General features: G+C 43.6%; 1 protein-coding gene across 2 annotated transcripts in view; it reads left to right on the forward strand.

Moving 5' to 3' along the window:
• The first annotated feature begins 412 nt into the window (after nucleotides 1-412).
• The window catches only part of LOC131243023 (splicing factor Cactin-like), a 42739-nt gene continuing 23425 nt past the window's right edge, over nucleotides 413-19726 (forward strand). The window contains exons 1-3 of one of the 2 annotated variants that reach the window (XM_058242078.1): nucleotides 413-710; nucleotides 877-1192; nucleotides 1293-1384. In XM_058242078.1, the coding sequence (XP_058098061.1) occupies nucleotides 956-1192; nucleotides 1293-1384 (329 nt within the window). In that variant the 5' untranslated portion in view covers nucleotides 413-710; nucleotides 877-955. Of the gene's footprint in view, nucleotides 1193-1292; nucleotides 1385-19726 lie in introns of both variants that reach the window. The other variant, XM_058242077.1, reaches the window with a different exon arrangement.

A 19726-nucleotide genomic window follows, 5' to 3' on the forward strand; every position in this document is an offset into this window, starting at 1 on the left:
TGAGAACTCATAATACCATGTTATTCCAAAATCTGAATAGTCCACGCGATGCATCACCCAATGAAACCGCCCGGCGTAACTTTTACATTGATCTAACTTTCGTGGGCCATGAAAAAAGACAACAGTTTCCTCCCTTGATTTTCATCTCACTTTTCTATGGCCCACCAGAGTTTTAGATAAGATAAAAATTAGTCCCTGAAGGTTTAATGGGATGTTTCATAACATGGACCGTTCGGATTATAGGGCCATGACGCGTGTAGAAAGGTGTGCACGTGCGCATGTGCGCACGTGAGCACGCGTACATGCGCACGTGAGCACGCGTATGTGCGAGTATCACCGAATCGACTACCGTTTTCAAGGCAGAAAAAGGAAACGTTGCGATCAGACCCTGCCGTTTTGGGGAGGAGTAGGTAGGGAGGGTTGCAGACAGAGAGATTGCAGAGAGGGAGGGCGGTCGTTGCAGACGGAGAGATTGCAGAGAGGGAGGGCGGTCGTTGCCGACAGAGAGATTGCAGAGAGGGAGAGAGAGATTGCAGAGAGGGAGGGCGGTCGTTGCAGACAGAGAGAGATTGTAGAGAGGGAGAGAGAGAGATTGCAGAGAGGGAGAGTGCGTTTCTCCCTCTTCCCCTCTTTTTAAAAATCCGATCGTTGAGCCTGTAAGTGGCTTACAGGGAAGTGACTTCTCACCCCCATCGCCCTGCAGTTTTTTGGTAGATTTGCCTGTAAGTTACTTACAGGTGAATTTTCTCCCCCAAACACCACCTACCACTTACCCAACTTACAGGCATCCAAACAGGCCCTGACTTACAGGTATCCAAACACCAGCTATAAGTAATTTCTCTGTGACAATAACTTGATTTTTCTGTAAATGGGAAGGCAAGGCAGTAGCAGCAAGAGAAAGTATCACGATAGTTCTTCCAGAAGAAGAAGTCGATCGAGAGAATCAGACACTGAGATGGAAGAAGAAGAAGAAGAGGAAGAAAGCAGCAGCGATTCTTCCTCTCGTCGAAGGTCCCGGAAGAAGAGCGGAAGCAGCGGCCGGAGCAATCGGCAGAGCTCCTCTCGTAACAAAGATTCTGATTCCGATTCTGGCACTGACAACAGCCGCGGCGGTCGGCGGAGGAAGTCGTCGCCGAGGAAGATATCGGAAGATGTGATCAAGGAGTACCTCATCAAGAAAGCACAGAAGAAAGTATGCACCTCCCCCACCCTCGCTGTGTGTGTCTGTGTGTTGGTTGATTTCTTTTCTAGGGCTCTTGTTCTGAAAATTTGGGTTTTTGTTTTCTTTTCAGGCTCTGAAAGTTAATAAGAAGCTGAAATCGCAGAAGGTTTCTGGTTATTCTAATGATTCCAATCCGTTTGGTGATTCCAACCTCAATGAAAAGTAAGTTCTTACTTTGTAGATGAAAAATCCATCATGATTGTTTTGATTTCAGCCTTCGGTTTCTTCTCTGCAAATCAAAATGTTAGAAGATCTTACTTGTTTATTTTTTTTGGTTTTATATAGTATTAAATCTCATCGATGAAGGTTTCTTAGGGTGTTCTTGGATGCCCTTAGGGCTGGGTAGGTAATGCAACTAGATCAAGAACGACAATAATTGCAATAAAATTCGACCTACCAGATTGAAATTTCAAGTCACAGAAGAGAAAGAAGCAATCACTGCGAGCAAGCAACCCCCTAGTCTTATACCCCCGCGCCCCGGCTAATGTCTTATTTATAATGAAAGGTTTACAAGGTTTCCATCTTGAGAAAATCCCTAGCACAATCTAGGGAGTCTAAAAATAGAATTCCTTGCTAGCCAAGATCTCTAAAGTACGAACCAAATAAATAGGAAAATTAAATAACATATGGAAGTATATTTCTCAATATGAAAATATAAGAAAGGAAACCGAAACAATATAAAAAAGGAAATTGGGCCTTTTCTTGTACACACGTGTTGAGCCTACATGTGTGGGATGGGATGCAATTGCATCAATTCTGCACCTCCTTTCCTTGAAGAACTCGGCTCTGTCAAGTTTATGGCAATTTACTCCTTATAGAGCTCCGGGTTGATGTGCTTGACATAGTCCATTGAGATCCACGTGTTGTAGGATCGCAGTCGGCCCCTCCATTTGAAGAGAAGCTTCTGATACCTTCCTTGACATGTGGAAGCTATTTGGTTGCCAACATCTTCAATGACTTCCTCGAATTGGTGTGGTATTTCGAATTTCTAGACAGCCTATTCTTTTGTGCCATTGTCTTCATGATGTCTAAGTTAAATTGTGAGGTCTTCCACATTGAAAATAGAGCAGATCTTCATTTCGGGTGGAAGCTTGTTCATGCATGCATTATCACCTAGTTTCTTCAAAACATGATAGGGACCCAATTTTTTGGAGTGGGTCTTGGTGTAAGACCTTGTTGAAAGCCTCTCACATTTGAGCCACACCATGATCCTATCTCCTTTTTTTAAATTCTACAAAACATCTTTGAACAACTGCATGCCTTTGTAACTTTCGTTATTAAGAGCGATCTTCCGTGTGACTTCCTTGTGTATCTCCTTGATATGTTGCACGAGTTCCTCAACATCATAGTTCTATCTAATCACAATAGAATGGGGAAATAAATTCATAGGTTGGTGAGGTTTAATACCAGTTGCAAACTTGCAATTTTGAAATGAGTTCCGTAGTATGGTTCACAAAACTGCTATAGGCAGACTTAGCTTATGATAGATAACATGAGGTCTTATGAACTGATGCAGTCACCAACCAAGCATTGAAGAAAAATTTCAGGATTGTGGTTGACCACCTTGATCCTTCCATTGTTTGCGGATGATGAATACTTGAGAACTTTAATTTAGTTCCCATTTTAGACTATAGGGCTCACTAGAAGTAACATATAAACCTAACATCGTGATTAGAGACGAGTCTTGGGAACACCATGTAGATGAGCCCCCTCCTTCAAGAAAACATTAGCAATTTATAGAGTGTTGGTTGTTTTCTTACAGGGGATGAAATGAGCCATCTTAGAAAACCTATCAACCACAGTGTAAAAAGAGTCATAGCCATGTTGAATCTTAGGTAAACTCAAGACGAAATCCATGATGATATCTTCTCATGGGAAATTTGGCATTGAGTATAAAGATGGTTGTTCTTCTTGCTACTTTTGCCTAATTGACACGCTTGCCATTGCGGAACAATGATCCCAACATCTTTCTTCAAACCTAGCCAATAGAAGTGGTCCTCATCTAGGGTTGTCGCTTTTTTGATCCCAAAGTGACCACCGAGGTAATTTGACTGGAGTTGTCATATCACAAGCTCTCACAAAGAGCTTTAGGAAGACAACGTCATATCAAAAAATATCCATCATGCAAACTATATCTTGGGTACTCAATGCTTGAGCCTATAGAGAGTGATAAAAATACTTTATCAAAATCATTATTAGCTACAGTCTCTTTTGAGTTGCTTGAACCAACAACAAAGATTAGAGATTGATAAAGTAGACGAGATGTCATTTTTGGCTAAGCACGTTTGCTATTATTTTCTACACAAAGCTCATTGTTTTTCATTGAATGTAAACTCCTCAATAAAAGCTCTCCACTTAGCATTTCATGCACTTAATTTCTTCTGAGAGTTCAAATAACATAATGCCTTATGATCAAAATACAACACAAACTCTTGATGAATGAGGTAATGACACTAATGCTTCAAGGCCTGCACAACAAAATAGAACTCCATGTTGTAGGTAGAATATTTATTTCATGCATCATTGAGTTTTTCGCTAAAGGCCATCGAATGTCCTTCGTAAATGAGGACACCCCCAAATCCCAATGCTTACATGGGATGCATCATAAGGAACCTCAAATACTTGCTCGAAATCCGGAAGTTTGATAATTGGAGCTTCTGCCATCTTTTGTTTGATTTCTTGAAATGCCTTTATTGCTACTTTGAGACACTCAAACGGACTGGCCTGCATGCATTCAATAAAGGAACTATTATAGAGCTAAAGTTCTTGATGAACCTCTTGTAGACACGATATTCAAAACAATTTTGTAAAGTTGGCAACTGTTATGCGTTGTGGGGCCGAAACGATCCTAATAGAAACAATGGTCTGTAATGGGTGGTGTTATAGAAAAAAATGGCCTGTAATAGAGCCGAAATAGATATTAAAAAAAAAGTTAAAAAAGTTGTAACGACCGTTACCACCCGTATTGTAATGGTAGCGGTGGTAGTGGTTGTGGCCACTGTTACCATTATGGAATACCTTGCTTGTAGAACGTGGCAAAGCCATGGAAGCTTCAAACTTCATGAATGTTTACTAGGAGAGGCCAATTAACAATTGCTCGAATCTTCTCTGGATCGACCTAAATCCATCAACATGCACAAGAAATCCTAGAAAAACCACGCTAGGACTCATAAAGGCACTAGAGCCCTCATCACCTGCTCAAGAAGCATACTATGGTCCTCGTGCAAACGGCTATAGACAGGGATGTTGTCAAAATAGAAAACAACAGACTTGCCTATGAAAGGCCGAAGGATTTGTGTCATAACTGAAGGTGTTTGTCGCATTGGTTAGCCCGAAAGGCATGACTAACCACTCTCATAGCCCATCCTTTGATTGAATGTTGTTTACTAATCACCTGGATGAATCCCAATTCGATGATAGATGCTCCTCAAGTTGATCTTTGAGAAAATCGTGGCATTCATCATCGTGTTCAATGTATCATCGAGACAAAGAATAGAATGGCACGACTATCGAGTCACATTCTCCAACTACCGTCTTTGTTCGGTGTTGACAAGGCAGGCACGATGCCTGGGCTAAGGCTTTCACAAATAGAGCCCTTGGATAATAATCCTTCCGTCTGTTAGTGAAGCTTAGCGTGCTCCGTCAGATTCATAAAGTAAGCTGGTATATTGAGCAATGCAGCTCCTTGTACCAGAATGATCACATGCTTGATATCTTACTTGGGTGGCAACTTATCCGGCAACACATCTGGAACAAATGCTGAAATTGAGACAATAATTTCTGAACTTCAGGTGGTGTTGTTATGGTGTCATGAGTTTTTTCGGGTTCAAATTCTTACCCAATTAATGCACACATGACTCCCTGATCCTATTTCTTCTCGATGAATGTCGAAACTGCGGCTTCTTCCCAGGGCTTATCATCCTGCATTGGCTTGAAAGTAATATGCTTACCTTTGTATGTGAAGGTATACGTATTCCGGTGATTGGAATGGTGAACTTTCCTGTTATCTAACCGTGGTCGACCCAATAGTATATGTATGACTTTCATAAGTATGATGTCACACTGGTGACTGGACGTTCTCTTTATACGACCTGAGAGAAATTTACCAAACATCACTTGTTCATTGCCAATAGAAGTTTCATCAACCCAAGCAACTCTATATGGCTTAGGGTGCTTTTGTCTTGAGCTTCCAATTGTCGATCATGCTTTGCGAAGCTATACTCTTGCTACTCTCACCATCTATGATAACCTTCATTAATCTTCCACACTACACGCGCGTGGAAAATGTTGGTTCGCAACTAATGTTCTTCCTCCACTTCTTTGAATGATGCAAGAATGTGCCTAATTATGAAATAATATGATATTCTCTGGTAGATCAAGTGTGAAATTGTCATCTTTTGCACTTGGTTCCTCTCCCTGATCTACAGTCCTCATCCACACCATCATCTTCATCATAACATTCTTCCTCCTATTCCTCGCAGAAATTTAGGTTTTGTGAGGACAAGTTGAGGTAAAGTGTCCTTTGCTACCACACTTGAAACGAGTGTTAGCTGCCCTGCCTTTGTTCTTGTGCATCTGCCTTGCCATTATTCTTAAAATGATGTTGTAGCTGTGTGCGGGGCTAGTTGCCACCATTGCTCCCCGATGGTGCGCCTTGGAAGCTGTTGTTGGCGCGTTGGATAGAACTGCATGGAGCCATATTTTAGGATATTGGAGCATGCAAATGATTACTAGCTGTCGCCCAACTATGCCTCTCTTGTGCCAGCAATGCAATCTGGTACGCTTCATCTACAGTTTCTGGCTGGACTTCTATCACTCATTCTACACTACGATTGTAGTTTGCGATCTTCGCCTTCACGTGCCTAGTCGGATTTTCCATGTGAGTTGATTGGGTGGCTTAAACATAATCCGGATAATGATGACGAGGAGCTGCAAGTGCCCGTGGACCTTGTTGAATATATCAGGGCGACTGATAACTTGGACAAGCCTTGTGTTCATACCTGTAGCTAACGTCACTTCTCCCTAGCAATCAAGGGTTGGGTTGTTGCCGAGGAGCAGTAGTTCCAGACTACATGCATACTTCCAATTTTGGATGCTCCTCAAGCATCTCGCTAATCCAAGGGTTAGTATCGTCCTTCTTACTGTTGCCTTCCAGGATGGTCATCCAACCTAGCATGTTTTCAAACTGGCCAACCATCCAGTCCAATCTTTCCAAAAAAAATTAGTGCAAATGATAGATCATCATGACTTCCTCCCCCCATCGTAGGACTACATCAAACTCCACTTCTTGGGAACATAAAAATGGGTATCACAACTTTTTTTATTTTGGGTTGAATCGAAGTAGGTGAAGAAATACTTCTTGGGAACATAAAAATGGGTATCACAACTTTTTTTATTTTGGGTTGAATCGAAGTAGGTGAAGAAATAGGGACTGTATGAATGCTGATTTTAGGCCAACTATGGTTAGGTTTGGCGAATGTTCAGGTGTAGGATAGACTGACTTTATGGGCTGGGTTTTGCACAGATTTGGGTAGAAATATGGGACATATTTTGCCTGAAGTTATAGACAGATTTAGGTAGAAATGTGGGACATATTTGGGTGAAGTTATGGACAGATTTGGGTAGAAATGTGGGACAGATTTTGGCTGAAGTTATGGACAATTGGAGCAGGTTTTAGGGGCATATTAAGTACTGCAGATGAGCTGTTTACTAGATGAATGGTGGACAGGTCTTTGACACTTTTGGGGTAGAAAATAGGATATGATACTTTTAGGTAATATGGTGATGCGGAGGCATCTTGGTGTGATTCCAAGGATGCACCGTATCTCCACACTGGGGTGGGGTGGCCCACGAGTTGGGATTTGTGAGATGCAGAATGGCCTTGAGGTGGGGCCTACTATGGGACTGTGTGATTTGGGGACCCGTGTGAAGTGGGGGTTGCCCATGGGGAGGTCTCGTTTGGGTTTGCCTGGGAGGGCCTGCATTTAGGGATAAAACTGGTTCTTCCCCATCAGGTCTAGAGCTTTTGGTGTGTTGGTCAGTTGTCCGCTATCAGAATGGTATCTGAGCGGGAGCCCAGTGCTCGAGTCTCCTCACCGGTGTAGGTGGATGATGCGGTACATCTTGGTGTGATTCCAAGGATGTAATGTATCTCTACGCTGGGGTGGGGTGGCCCACGAGGTGGGGTCTGTGAGATGCATAATGGCCACAAGGTGGGGCCCACTGTGGGACCTTGTGATTCGAGGACCCGTGCGAAGTGGGGCTTGCCCATGGGGAGGTCTCACCTGGGAGGGCCTGCATATAGGGATAAACCGATCCTTCCCCATTAGATCTGGAGCATTTGGTGTGTTGGTCGGTTGTTCGCTATCATATAGAGATTACAATGTTTCGTGGTGAATTGCTGAAATGACAAGCTAGTTTACGACTTGTTTGGTAAAACTTATTTTCAGCACTTATAACTGAAATGGGCTATTTTTAATGATGTTCCCTCATTTAGACTGTTTGGCAAGTCCAAGAAATTAAGTGCTTAAATGGTTTTTACTAAAAAAAATTGGTTTTTTAAAGCTTCCCTCTCTTGACTTAAGACTTAAGACAAAATGCGGCAAGTGATTTGTTTAAAATCTAATGCAGGGGCGTTTTCACACTGGGTTCGAGTGGAGTCGCCTGTTGGATGCAGGGGCACACTCGGGGTGGGTGACCCATGTGATTTGGGGCCCACGGGGGAGGTCTCGTGTTTGAGACTCCTTACCAGGGGTGATTAATGCACATTACACACCGGGCTCGAGTGGGGTAGCCCGTGGGATGCGGGGACACGCTCGGGGTGGGCAGCCCATGTGATTTGGGGCCCACGAGCCCACAAGGGGGGTTCGGTCGAGGTTCTAACCCATGAAATGTGGGGCCTGGGATTAATTCGCCATACTCTAACAGTTCAAGCTTTTAGAGTAACTGGTTAATTGTCTTGCATTAAATTGGTATCAGAGCGGGAGGTCTCGTATTCGAGACTCCTCACCGGGGGTGATTAATACAGGGGCATTTTCACACTGGGCTCGAGTGAGGTCGCCTGTTGGATGCAGGGGCACACTCGGGGTGGGTGACCCATGCGATTTGGGGCCCACGGGGGAGGTCTCGTGTTGGAGACTCCTTACCAGGGGTGAGTAATGCGTATTTCACACCGGGCTCGAGTGGGGTAGCCCGTGGGATGCGGGGACACACTCGGGGTGGGCGGCCCATGTGATTTGGGGCCCACGAAGGGGGTTCGGCCGAGGTCCTAACCCATGAGATGTGGGGCCTGGGCTATGAGATACAGGGATTAATTCGCCATACTCTAACAGTTCGAGCTTTTAGAGCAAGTGGTTAATTGTCCTGCATCAAAATCTTTGGTCACTTTTGACGAAAATATTCTTAAAATATTTTATAAATGACAACCTTGCCCTTTTGTATGTGATTTTCGTGGAAGCTTTCAAAGGACCTGGTTTACAGAACACTTGTCAAAGTTCTGTGGACCCCATCATAATGTATTTGTTATATCCACAGTGTCCATCCATTTTGCCATATCATTTTATGGCATGAGCCCAAAATGAGGCAGATCCAAAGCTCTAGTGGACCACACCACAAAAAATATTGGGGACAATGGTGTCCACCGTTAAAACCTTCCTAGGGGCCACCATGATGTTTATTTGCCATCTAACCTGTTCATAAGGTCACACACTTGGATGAAGGGAAAACACAAATATTAGCTTGATCCAAAATTTCTATGCCCCCCTAGAAGTTTTTAATGGTAGGTGTTCAATCCCCACTGTTTTCAATGTGTGGTCCACTTAAGCTTCGGATTTGCCTCATTGTTAGGTTCATACCTTAAAATAATATGACCAAATGGATGGACCACATACATCATGGTGGGGAACTTCTCCACGTCAACATGGTACCTGGGTGCCTTGTTGATGGGGACATCTTGCACACACGCGCCCCCCCCCCCCCCCCTGGCATGTACGCAATGAGGAGGGCCCCACCATCGATCTGGATCGATGACGACGTCCAGGAAGGGCCTCCTAGTTAGAAAACTGCGTTTTGGTTCCTTGGAGTGGACTCGATCGTCATATGGATCCCACCATTGGATCTCATGATCGTGGCCTACTATTCTGGATGATCTTGTACTTTGAGTTTTGCTTATTGTTGTTATTAGGAATATCATAGACGGTTTAGATTGCTTTGATTAGTTGTTATTTTTGTTACTTCGTCTCCAAGTAATAGGTAACCCCTTGTAGGTTTTTTCTCATTGAAGATTATGAATAAAATTCTGCGTTTTCCTACTTCTCTAATTCTCTGAGTTGTGGAAATCTAGCTAGGTGCGAAACCCTTCCTTCTTCGAAGGGCTAACTACCGTGGTGCAAAGCCACACCCATCTCAAATCGCCCCCATCTCCTACCATCAATATTCATCATCTCCCACAGCCATTCACGCTTCAAAACCACCTCTTTTTGCAGCCAATCCTTCCTCTACAACATATTTGCAGAATCAGGCCCTGTAGGAGGGCTAAAACTTCGGCGGAGCACTGTGCGTAGACCGGACGTCGGATCATCCTGAAATTTGGTGTGTGGCCCACCACTGGCCAACCAGACCCAAGCTTGCCTTTTTGGGTTCGTGGGCCCCACACACGTGCGGGCGGGATCCCACGCATGTGCGTCTGGACCCTGCCGCTGTCCACACTTGTGGTACATCTTGGGTTTGTCTCTCCTCTATTTCATTCCTCTCGTCTTATTTCCCTAACCCTAACCCTAGGTTATCCTAAATCCCAAGTTCTATTCCCCTTTTACAACCCTAGGGTTTTCCGAATTGAAACATGTGAATCCTTTGGATTGGGGAAATAATCCTTTGCATGTGTGGATAAATCTACTCTCCTTTGATAATTGTTTGGTCTATAATTTTAATTGATCCAGCCCTAGCATGTGTAGGATTGGACCCTTGTAGATCCCCCTTGCTGAATGCTTGATTTTATGTGGGATGTGGAATTTTTGTGATTGTTTCTAAATTAGTATGATCTTTAGCCTGAAATTTTGCATATCATATTTAATTTCCATATCCTGCATCAAATTTGGTATCAAAGCTTAGGTTTTTCATAGGGGATTGCATTGCATGTTTAGGGTTTAGTCTACTCATGTTTAATTTGCATTAAATCTCATCATATAGGGTTGTTTAGGACCCATCATTCACATTAGGGGCTGCTGAATTTTCTGTTGTCAGAAAATCTCTAAATTTCTTGGTTGAATTTTCTGTTGACAGACTATTTAGGCAGTTAGGTTGCTGGAATTTAGTGGCATTGTGTAGTTTCCCTCATATAGAGTCCAATAGGATCATTTAGTCCCATTTAGGTACATATAGTTGTGTTAGAGGGTCTTTGAATTGAGTAGTTGTATGCCCACACGTACTGGTCGTGTTTTTTGTTTGCACCCTACACTAAACATGGAGCAATTGCAAGAGTCAATGAACAATATAACCTAACAGTTTGAGTCTTTGGGTAGGCGCTTGAACAACGTACGGACCAACGCTTTGAATAACTTAATGTGCGCGTTACCCAATTAGAGACCTCCTGAGCAAACCCCACCATTGGGGAAGATGCCCAATCTCAGGCAGGTGGTCAGGAGGATAGACCAAGGAATGGAGGTAGCTAAGGAATTGGTCATGGGCGCGTACCCGTGCACTCACACCGCGAGGGGCATCATGATCATTATGACCCAGATGCGCAACTCCTTAAGGGAGTTAGAGTAGAGACCCCTAGGTTTGATGGCTACTTGGACCCTAAGGCTTTTCTAGATTGGGTGGCGGATATGGACCACTATTTTGAGTGGTATGATATGTCGGATACTCGTCGAGTCTGATTCGCCAAGATGAAGCTCGTGGGCCAAGCAAAGAGGTTTTGGGCTACTGTAGAGCGAAAGAAAGAAAGGTTGAGGGAGCCCCCAATAGTCCATTGGGGAGAAATTAAAGAAACTCTTAAGGAAAAGTACCTCCCTTTCTCTTATTACTTGAGGTTGGTTGAGGAATGACAGTCTCTTCGACAAGGTTCCATGGGTGTTGTTGAATACATTGAAAAGTTCGAAGAGTACTTGACTCGATGTGAAGTTGATGAAGACCTCGTACTCTTGTTCGATTTATGACGGGCCTTCGTTCTGACATTAGGAGAGTTGCTCGCCGAGGACATAAACACTCTTGAACAGTCAAGGGTTCGAGTACCCATAGGTGGTGAAATTCCACTAGCGTGAGTGTGTGGGGTGTGTGCGCGTGTGTAAAAAAAAAAAGTAGTGTTAGAGGTCGAGCAATACCTCAAAGCATTTATGAGAAGGCGGTTTGAGTTTTGTGATTCTGGCATTAGGGCCAACCCTTCTGGGGCTAAGCCCAATGCTGGATATCAACACAAGCCTTCCAGTGGTTCTCACTCTAGGCCCAGGAATGATAAGGGAAAAGAGGTTGTTGGGTCTAGTTCGCCCAAAAGTGAGGCAACTAGGTGTTTTAGATGTCAGGGGTTAGGTCACTTTGCCCACTAGTGTGGCATAAAAGAGGGCACAAAGGTGTTCCTTATTGATGGGCAAGTAGAAGTAGTGCCCCCATAAAGTGATAGTGAAGGCGAAAAATATGAGCCAGTAGAAACCCCTAGTGATGAGGAAGAGGAAGCGGAAGAGTCTGCGACCCTCGCAGTTGTGTGTTGCGCCTTTGCACAAGCCAAGAATACTGATGACTGGCGCCGCAACATGATCTTTTATACTTACGCAAAATGTGGTGAAAAGAGATGTAAGATGATCGTGGATTGTGGTAGTTGTGCCAATGTGGCATCAACTAGCACTGTGAGCCGTTTGGGCTTGAAGCTTGAAGCCCATCCTCAACCCTATAGAGTGTCTTGGGTTGATGAAATTTTCATTCCAGTTTCAAACCGTTGTCTTGTTCCTATTCAGTTTGGATCATATAAAGACACTTTGGTGTGATGTTGCTCCCATGGATGTTGGCCATATTATTCTGGGTGGGCCTTGGCTCTATGACAGGGATGTCACCATATTTGGTCGTTTGAATGTGTGTGCATTTTGGTTTGAGGGCAAGAAAGTTAAGCTAAACCCACTTCCGCCCAAGACTACGATTGGAAAGGAGTCCACGACACAGAGTGGTGTGAGCGGCTCAAAAGAATTGAAGGAATCGATGTCCAAGTCTAAGCCTCTCCATATTTTAAATGCCAAAGACTTTAAGCGAGAGACTGAGTCGGACTCGGTAGTGTACGTTCTTGTGGCTAAGGAGAGTGCACCAGATGTTAGCGTAGAGTTATCCACTGAGGCCATTTCGGTAGTGGATGAGTTCCGCGATGTCTTTCCTGAAGATCTACCGGATGAGCTCCCCCCTATGAGGGATAATACAACATGCCATTGATTTAGTTCCTGAGGCGACTCTACCAAACCTCCCTCATTACAAAATGAACTCAAAGGAGCATGCAGTGTTGAAGAGACAGATTGATGAGCTCCTAGAAAAAGGGTTTCATTCGAGAGAGCATGAGCTCATGTGTCGTGCTCGCCCTTCTTACACCTAAGAAGGGTGGCACATGGAGGATTTGTGTTGTTTGTAGGGCCATCAACAAAATCACAGTCAAGTATCGGTTTTCCATACCGCGTCTTGATGACATGTTGGACATGATGGCCAATGCTACTATCTTCTCAAAAATTGACCTCAAAAGTGGTTATCACCAAATCCGTGTACGCCCTGGTGATGAGTGGAAGACGATCTTCAAGACGAAGGACGGGCTATACGAGTGGCTAGTCATGCCTTTTGGGCCGACTAATGCCCTAAGTACTTTCGTGTGTGTGATGACCCAAGTGTTGAGACCCTTAATGGGGAAGTTCCCGGTCGTCTACTTTGATGATATCTTGATTTATAGCATAACTAAGGAACAACACCTCAACCATTTGAGGCAAGTTTGTGGGATCCTTAGGGTCGAGAAATTGTATGCCAACCTAAAGAAGTGTGCATTTATGTCTAGTAGTGTTATCTTCTTAGGTTTTGTTATGTCAGCTGAGGGTGTATCAGCGGATCTTGAGAAGGTCAAAGCCATTGTCAAGTGGTCTGAACCCCGCAATATTCACGAGGTGCACAACTTTCACGGCTTGGCCACCTTCTATAGGCGGTTCATTTGAGACTTTAATTCAATTATGGCTCCCATCACGGATTGCGTTAAAAAGAGAGTTTCAATGGACGAATGCAGCCTCGAAAGCCTTCAAGGAGATAAAAGGTCAGAGATGACTGAAGCTTCAGTCACGCGACTTCCGGATTTTTTGAAAGTTTTTGAAGTCGCACGCGACGCGTCTGGAGTCGGCATAGGAGGAGTACTTAGCCAGGAAGGGCACCCTGTTGCCTTTTTTAGTGAGAAACTGAATGAGGCGAAGCAAAAATATTTCACCTATGACAAAGAATTCTATGTGGTAGTGCAATCACTGCACCACTGGCGTCATTATCTATTGTCGCAAGAATTCGTCTTGTTCTCAGATCACGAGGCCTTGAGATATCTGAACTCTCAGAAGAAATTAAACCCTAGGCACGCCAAGTGGGTCCAATTCCTTTAAGAGTATACTTTTGTACTTGAGCACAAGGCCAGTATAGAGAATAAGCCTGCCAATGCGTTGGGTCGTCGAGTTGTGTTACTCAATTCCATGAGTGTCGAAGTCACGGGCCTCGAGCGTGTCAAGGAGGATTATTTCGAGTGCCTAGATTTTGGAGTTGTGTACGTGTTGTTGTTAGAGAGTCCGTCAGGGGCTAGCAGTGAGTACTTGATTTTAGACGGATATTTGTTTAGGAGTGATCGCTTATGCATACCGCGCACCTCCCTTCGCGATTTTCTTGTATGGGAGTTACATTCAGAAGAGGTCGCGGGTCATTTTGGTCGAGATAAGACCATTGCCCCAGTGGAGGATAAGTTCTATTGGCCAAGCCTCAAGCGAGATGTGGTCAAAATTATAGGGTAATGTCGTACTTGTCAACTGGTAAAGCTAAAAAAATAAAATAAAAAATACGGGACTATACACACTTTTGCTAGATCCATTCATCCCTTAGCAGGACATCAGTATGGACTTCGTGCTTGGGCTCCCCAAGACTATTCGGAAACATGATTCCATATTTGTTGTTGTGGACTGTTTTTCTAAAATGGCCCACTTCATTCCTTGTTCTAGGACCTCTGATGCATCTCATGTTGCCAAGTTGTTCTTTAGTGAGGTCGTCAAACTTCACAGGGTTACCAAAAACCATAGTGTCTGACCGTGACGTGCGATTCATGAGTTATTTTTGGAAGACACTATGACATATGATAAATACTAGGCTTCAGTTTTCTTCTGCCTACCACCTTCAAACTGATGGTCAGACTGAGGTGGTTAATAGGAGCCTAGGGAGTTTGCTCAAATGTTTAGTGGGGGAGTACACCAGGACATGGGACACCGTACTACCTATAGCCGAGTTTGCATTTAATAGTTCTGTCAATAGGTCCATAGGTTTAAGTCCTTTTGAAGTTGTTATTGGTTATAAACCTAGGAAGCCTATTGATCTTGTCCCTATGTGACTGTCCCATAGGCCATCAGAGTCTGCAGAGTCTTTTGCGCATCACATTCATTCATTACATCAAGAAATCAAGCGAAAGATCACTACTAGTAATGAACATTACAAACTTTCTGTAGATCAGCATAAACGTTTCAAGGAATTCAACGTTGGGGACTCTGTGATGGTCCGCATCAGGACAAAGCGGTTCCCTCAGGGAGCCGTTCAGAAATTACATGCGAGTAGCGCTGGACCATTCAAAATTATAAAACGGAATGGTCCCAATGCGTATGTAACAGATCTTCCACCTTCCATGGGAATTAGTTCCACATTCAATGTGAAGGATCTAGTTGCTTTTCAGGGGACCCCTGATACATTGTCCAGCCTTTCGCCTAACCATCCTGATTCTCCAGACCTTTCCTTTGATCCATGGCCTCTTCCCGACCCTTCTTCTCAGCCTCTACCTCCCATACCTTCCCTTCATACACCTAGAGAGGAGATAGAGGATATTCTGGACCATTAGATAGTATCAACGTCGGACAACGGGTTTCAAAAGTACCTGGTTAAGTGGAAGTCACGCCCAGCTTCAGATAGTACGTGGCTCACTGGGGAGGAGCTTCAACGAGTTGATCCTAACATCTTGGAGCGGTTCAGGAGTTTTGTTTTGCCAGTGGCGAAATCATTGTAATCGGGAAGAGTTGATGGGGACATCTCGCGCACACACACGCCTCTCCTATGCACGTACGCAAGGAGGAGGAGGGCTCCACCATCGATCTGGATCGATGACGACGTCTAGGGAGGGCCTCCTAGTCAGAAGATTGTGTTTTGGTTACTTAGAGTGGACCTGATCGTCATGTGGATTCCACCATTGGATCTCATGATTGTAGCTCTCTCCCTTCTTCGAAAGGCTAACTACTGTGGTGCGAAGCCACACCCATCTCAAATCGCCCCCATCTCTTACCATCAATATTCATCATCTCCCACAGCCATCCACGCTTCAAAACCACATCTTTTTGCAGCCAATCCTTCCTCTACAACAGATTTGCAGAATCAGGCCCTGCAGGAGGGCTGAAATTTCGGCAGAGCACTGTGCGCAGATCGGACGTCGGATCATCCTGAAATTTGGTCTGTGTGTGTGGCCCACCTCTGGCCGACCAGACCCAAGCTTGCCTTTTTTGGGTTCGTGGGCCCCACACACGTGGGTGCAGGATCCCACGCACGTGCGTCTGGACTCTGCTGGTGTCCACACGTGTGGTACATTTCGGGTTCGTCTCTCTCCTCTATTTCATTCCTCTCTCGTCTTGTTTCCCTAACCCTAGGTTATCCTAAATCCCAAGTTCTATTCCCCTTTTACAACCCTAGGGTTTCCCAAATTGAAACATGTGAATCCCTTGGATTGGGAAAATAATCTGTTGCATGTGTGGATGAATCTACTCTCATTTGATCATTATTTGGTCTATAATTTTAATTGATCCAGCCCTAGCATGTGTAGGCTTGGACCCTTGTAGATCCCCCTTGTTGAATGCACTTGACTTTATGTAGGATTTGGAATTTTGGTGATTGTTTCTAAATTAGTATGGTATTAAGCTTGAAATTTTGCATATCATATTTAATTTCCATGTCCTGCATCATTGACCCCAATTATAAAGAGAAGAAAAGTGGCATGATGTACAAACTCAATTTGAAAAAGGCATGCGGCCATGTCGGCTAGGTTTTATCCATCCCTTCCATTCATTTTTTTTTCCAAACCATTTTAGGGCATGAACCTACATATGATGCATATTCAAATCTCAGATGAACCACACGACAGGAAACAATGGTGATTGAATGCTCACCCTTAAAAACTCCTTGGGGATGGGAAAGTTTTGCATCAAGCTGGTATTTGTGTTTTCTCTTCATCTAGGTCTGTGTGACCTATTCAACAAGTTGGATGGAAAATAAATTATCTGGCAAGATGGATGGACAGCTTGGGTAAAACACAAACAACATGGTGGGGGTCCACAGAGCATTGAACAATGCTTCTTATCACCCACTTGGTGTGTTTGTCCCCTAATGACACCAATTGAAGGGTTATGATTATTCTATTAAAAAGAATATGGTGAATGGTCCATAGTGTGGCCCGTCTCACTAGAGCACTTTGATCACACAACTAAAAGGCTACACTTGACACTTGTATTATCACCTACTTGCCTCATTACATAATCAACTCATGTCATTGCACATGGCAAACATGAAAGATCCAGACTATTCATCTACTTGGCTTTATTTGGTGGGGAAAATATTAAAATTTTATGGGATTGGGCATAGGTGTGCCAAATTTGGAGGCATGGGAATAACATGTTTTGCCTCAGACTCTACAAAAGATGGGCAAATATTAAGTAATTTGTGTTTTACTAATTTTTTATTTTTTATTTGTGCCAAATTGGGACAATATGGGCAAATATGACAAATTGCCAATTTTCAGACATTTGTAATTTGTGTTTTACTAATTTTTTATTTTTTATTTGTAAAAAAAGCGCTTATTTTCAGATACCAGAACTTTTTTCATACCAATTACCAAACGTTATTTTATTTTATTTTTTTATTTTTTCCAGTTCTTATAAGTACCAAAAATCAGCGCTTTAAGTTTTCAAGACTTAAATTATACCGATACGGGACACCTTGACCAAACGACACCTTAGGAGATAGGTTTTGGGACTAAGAAAGGAAAGAAGGAAGAGAGAAAAAGAATAGAAAAATAAAGGGAAAAAACCTCCCAAGAGCATAATTGCTCTAACACCAAAATAATGCAACAAGATCGAGGAAGAAACTAATTGCAATGAAATTTGACATTCTATATTGAAAGTTAAAGTCACACGAGAGAGAGAAGCAATAATTGTGAGCACGGTCAACAACACTTTGTGAAGGGCTAATGATAAAACAGGGCATGTTTCAACATTGATGTCTTGGCTATGATAACCATCCTAACCCCATGCATGGATATGTTTGAACACTGCAGGCGTGTGGATCCAGAATCTGATCAGACCACCTGTGGGGCCCACTGATTTGATCAGACTGGATGTGTATGCATATGGGGCTCTCCTTTTCATATGTATGCATCTTGGGCTTCATCACTTGATTTGAGATATGATGGTTGGATCTATTGCTTCAGGGGGCCTTGACTCTTAGATCACAAGTTTGGGGGAGATTGTATCAGTAAAAAGGGAAGCTCATGCCGCTTAATTCTTTTGCTGGACGATAGCTGTGCATAAGATTTTCGCTTAGATTAGCCAACAAATACGTGCTTTGTGGGTAAAACAGGCAAGTAAATGGTCCGTCATCATCTCTCATTCATGGTGCAACGTCAATGAAATCTTGAGGCTTCTCAGACTTAGTATCATTTGGATGTCCCAAGAATCTCTTTGGAGGTTGGATGGATGGTTGTTTTGGTGGAAGGGAAGAATTCACTGGAGAGTGGTTTGGTATGCTATCTATGGGTACTTGGATCAAACGACTGAATCATATGATTCTTATTGTTAGAGATGAAGTTCCATTCACATATGAACAGTGCCAGCATGTGGGTGCACAATCTGATTGGATGACTTGTTGGGACCGATAATTTGATCAGACTTAACATGTGTGTATCTGGGGCTCTCTTTGTCATCGTAGGCATCGTGGGTCTCACCTTTTGCTCTGAGATGCAGTGGTGGGGCCAATCTCCTCATTCATTGCATGAAACCAGGGAAATCTTGAAAAAAAAATCCATTGGATTTGCCAAGTATCTCTTTTGGGGGTTCGATGAGTGGGCCCTTTGGTGAAACGCGAAGAATTCTTTGGAAAATGGTTTACTTTTAATTAAAAAATGTTCTATTTATGGGATACTTGGATTCGAAGAAATAATCGTATGATTCTTACCTTCGGAGATGAAGTTTCATTCATGTTAAAGTTAGTGGAAAGGAGTGTCTCTGCCTGAATAGAGGCCTTGGTTTAAGGAGTGTCAGAACCTTGAATTTGGCTTTGCTCGGCAAGTGGAGTTGGAGATTGAGTCATGGGGAGGATTCTCTTCTGAGAAGGGCTGGATATATGTTCTGCATCCACAGGTCTGTCTTTCCTGTATGGAGATCAGGTGTAAGTGTGCAGCGTTGGCTTGATGTTTGGTGCTTTGATGTTCCCTTGGGAGACCTCCATTGCCAGCAACAATCAGGATTTTTCAGTGGTTGTGGCATGGATAGTTTGGTGCCCGTTGTTCTGCCCTAATCTCGAAGATGTTGAGATTTCCAATTTGGTGCAGTTGCTTGATCTGCTTCAGAAGGTGTATATTTGGTAGAAGGATTTAGGTGTTGGAATATAATGGCATTTCCCTTGTTAGGTCTTTAGTTAGATCTCTGGTGGGGATTCCTATTCACCAATCAATGGCGGCTTTTCATAGATTCAAGGGGCCTCTTGCATCGGTGTTCATCTCAGGATAGTATGGTTTCCTTCTCAGCCGTTGGCAGTCCTAGGATAAATGCTTCCTGGATTCCTTCTCCCCTCAGGGCCTTTTAAGGTAAATTTTGACAGTTGCTCGTGGGGAGATCCTGGGCGCATTTGGGTATTCTTTGTGATAATTGCGCTGAGATTCTCGTAGTTTTTTTGGGCCCTATTAGTATTGACTTTAATTATGCTCTGAAGTTGCGGCTTTTCTTCAAGTGTGTAAGCTCGCTATAAATTTTGTGAATGGGCTGGTAATCATTGAAGGCAATTCGGGTGATGCTTTTTCCTGGGGCAGAAATCCTTGTCCTTGCAGAGTGGCCAATCTAATTAAGGAAGTGCATGTTGTGTGTGCTGGTCATGATGTCTCCTTTTCTTTTGTTCCTAGGCTAGCCAATTTCAAAGTGGACCATCTAGCTAAAGGTGGCGCATCTAGGAACAGTCTTCTCATTGTCGGCAGAAGATGATGTGCGTATAATAGCGCCTCGCTGCTTGGCTGCT

Source organism: Magnolia sinica, chromosome 4 (assembly GCF_029962835.1).
Source record: "Magnolia sinica isolate HGM2019 chromosome 4, MsV1, whole genome shotgun sequence".
Lineage (NCBI taxonomy): Eukaryota > Viridiplantae > Streptophyta > Magnoliopsida > Magnoliales > Magnoliaceae > Magnolia > Magnolia sinica.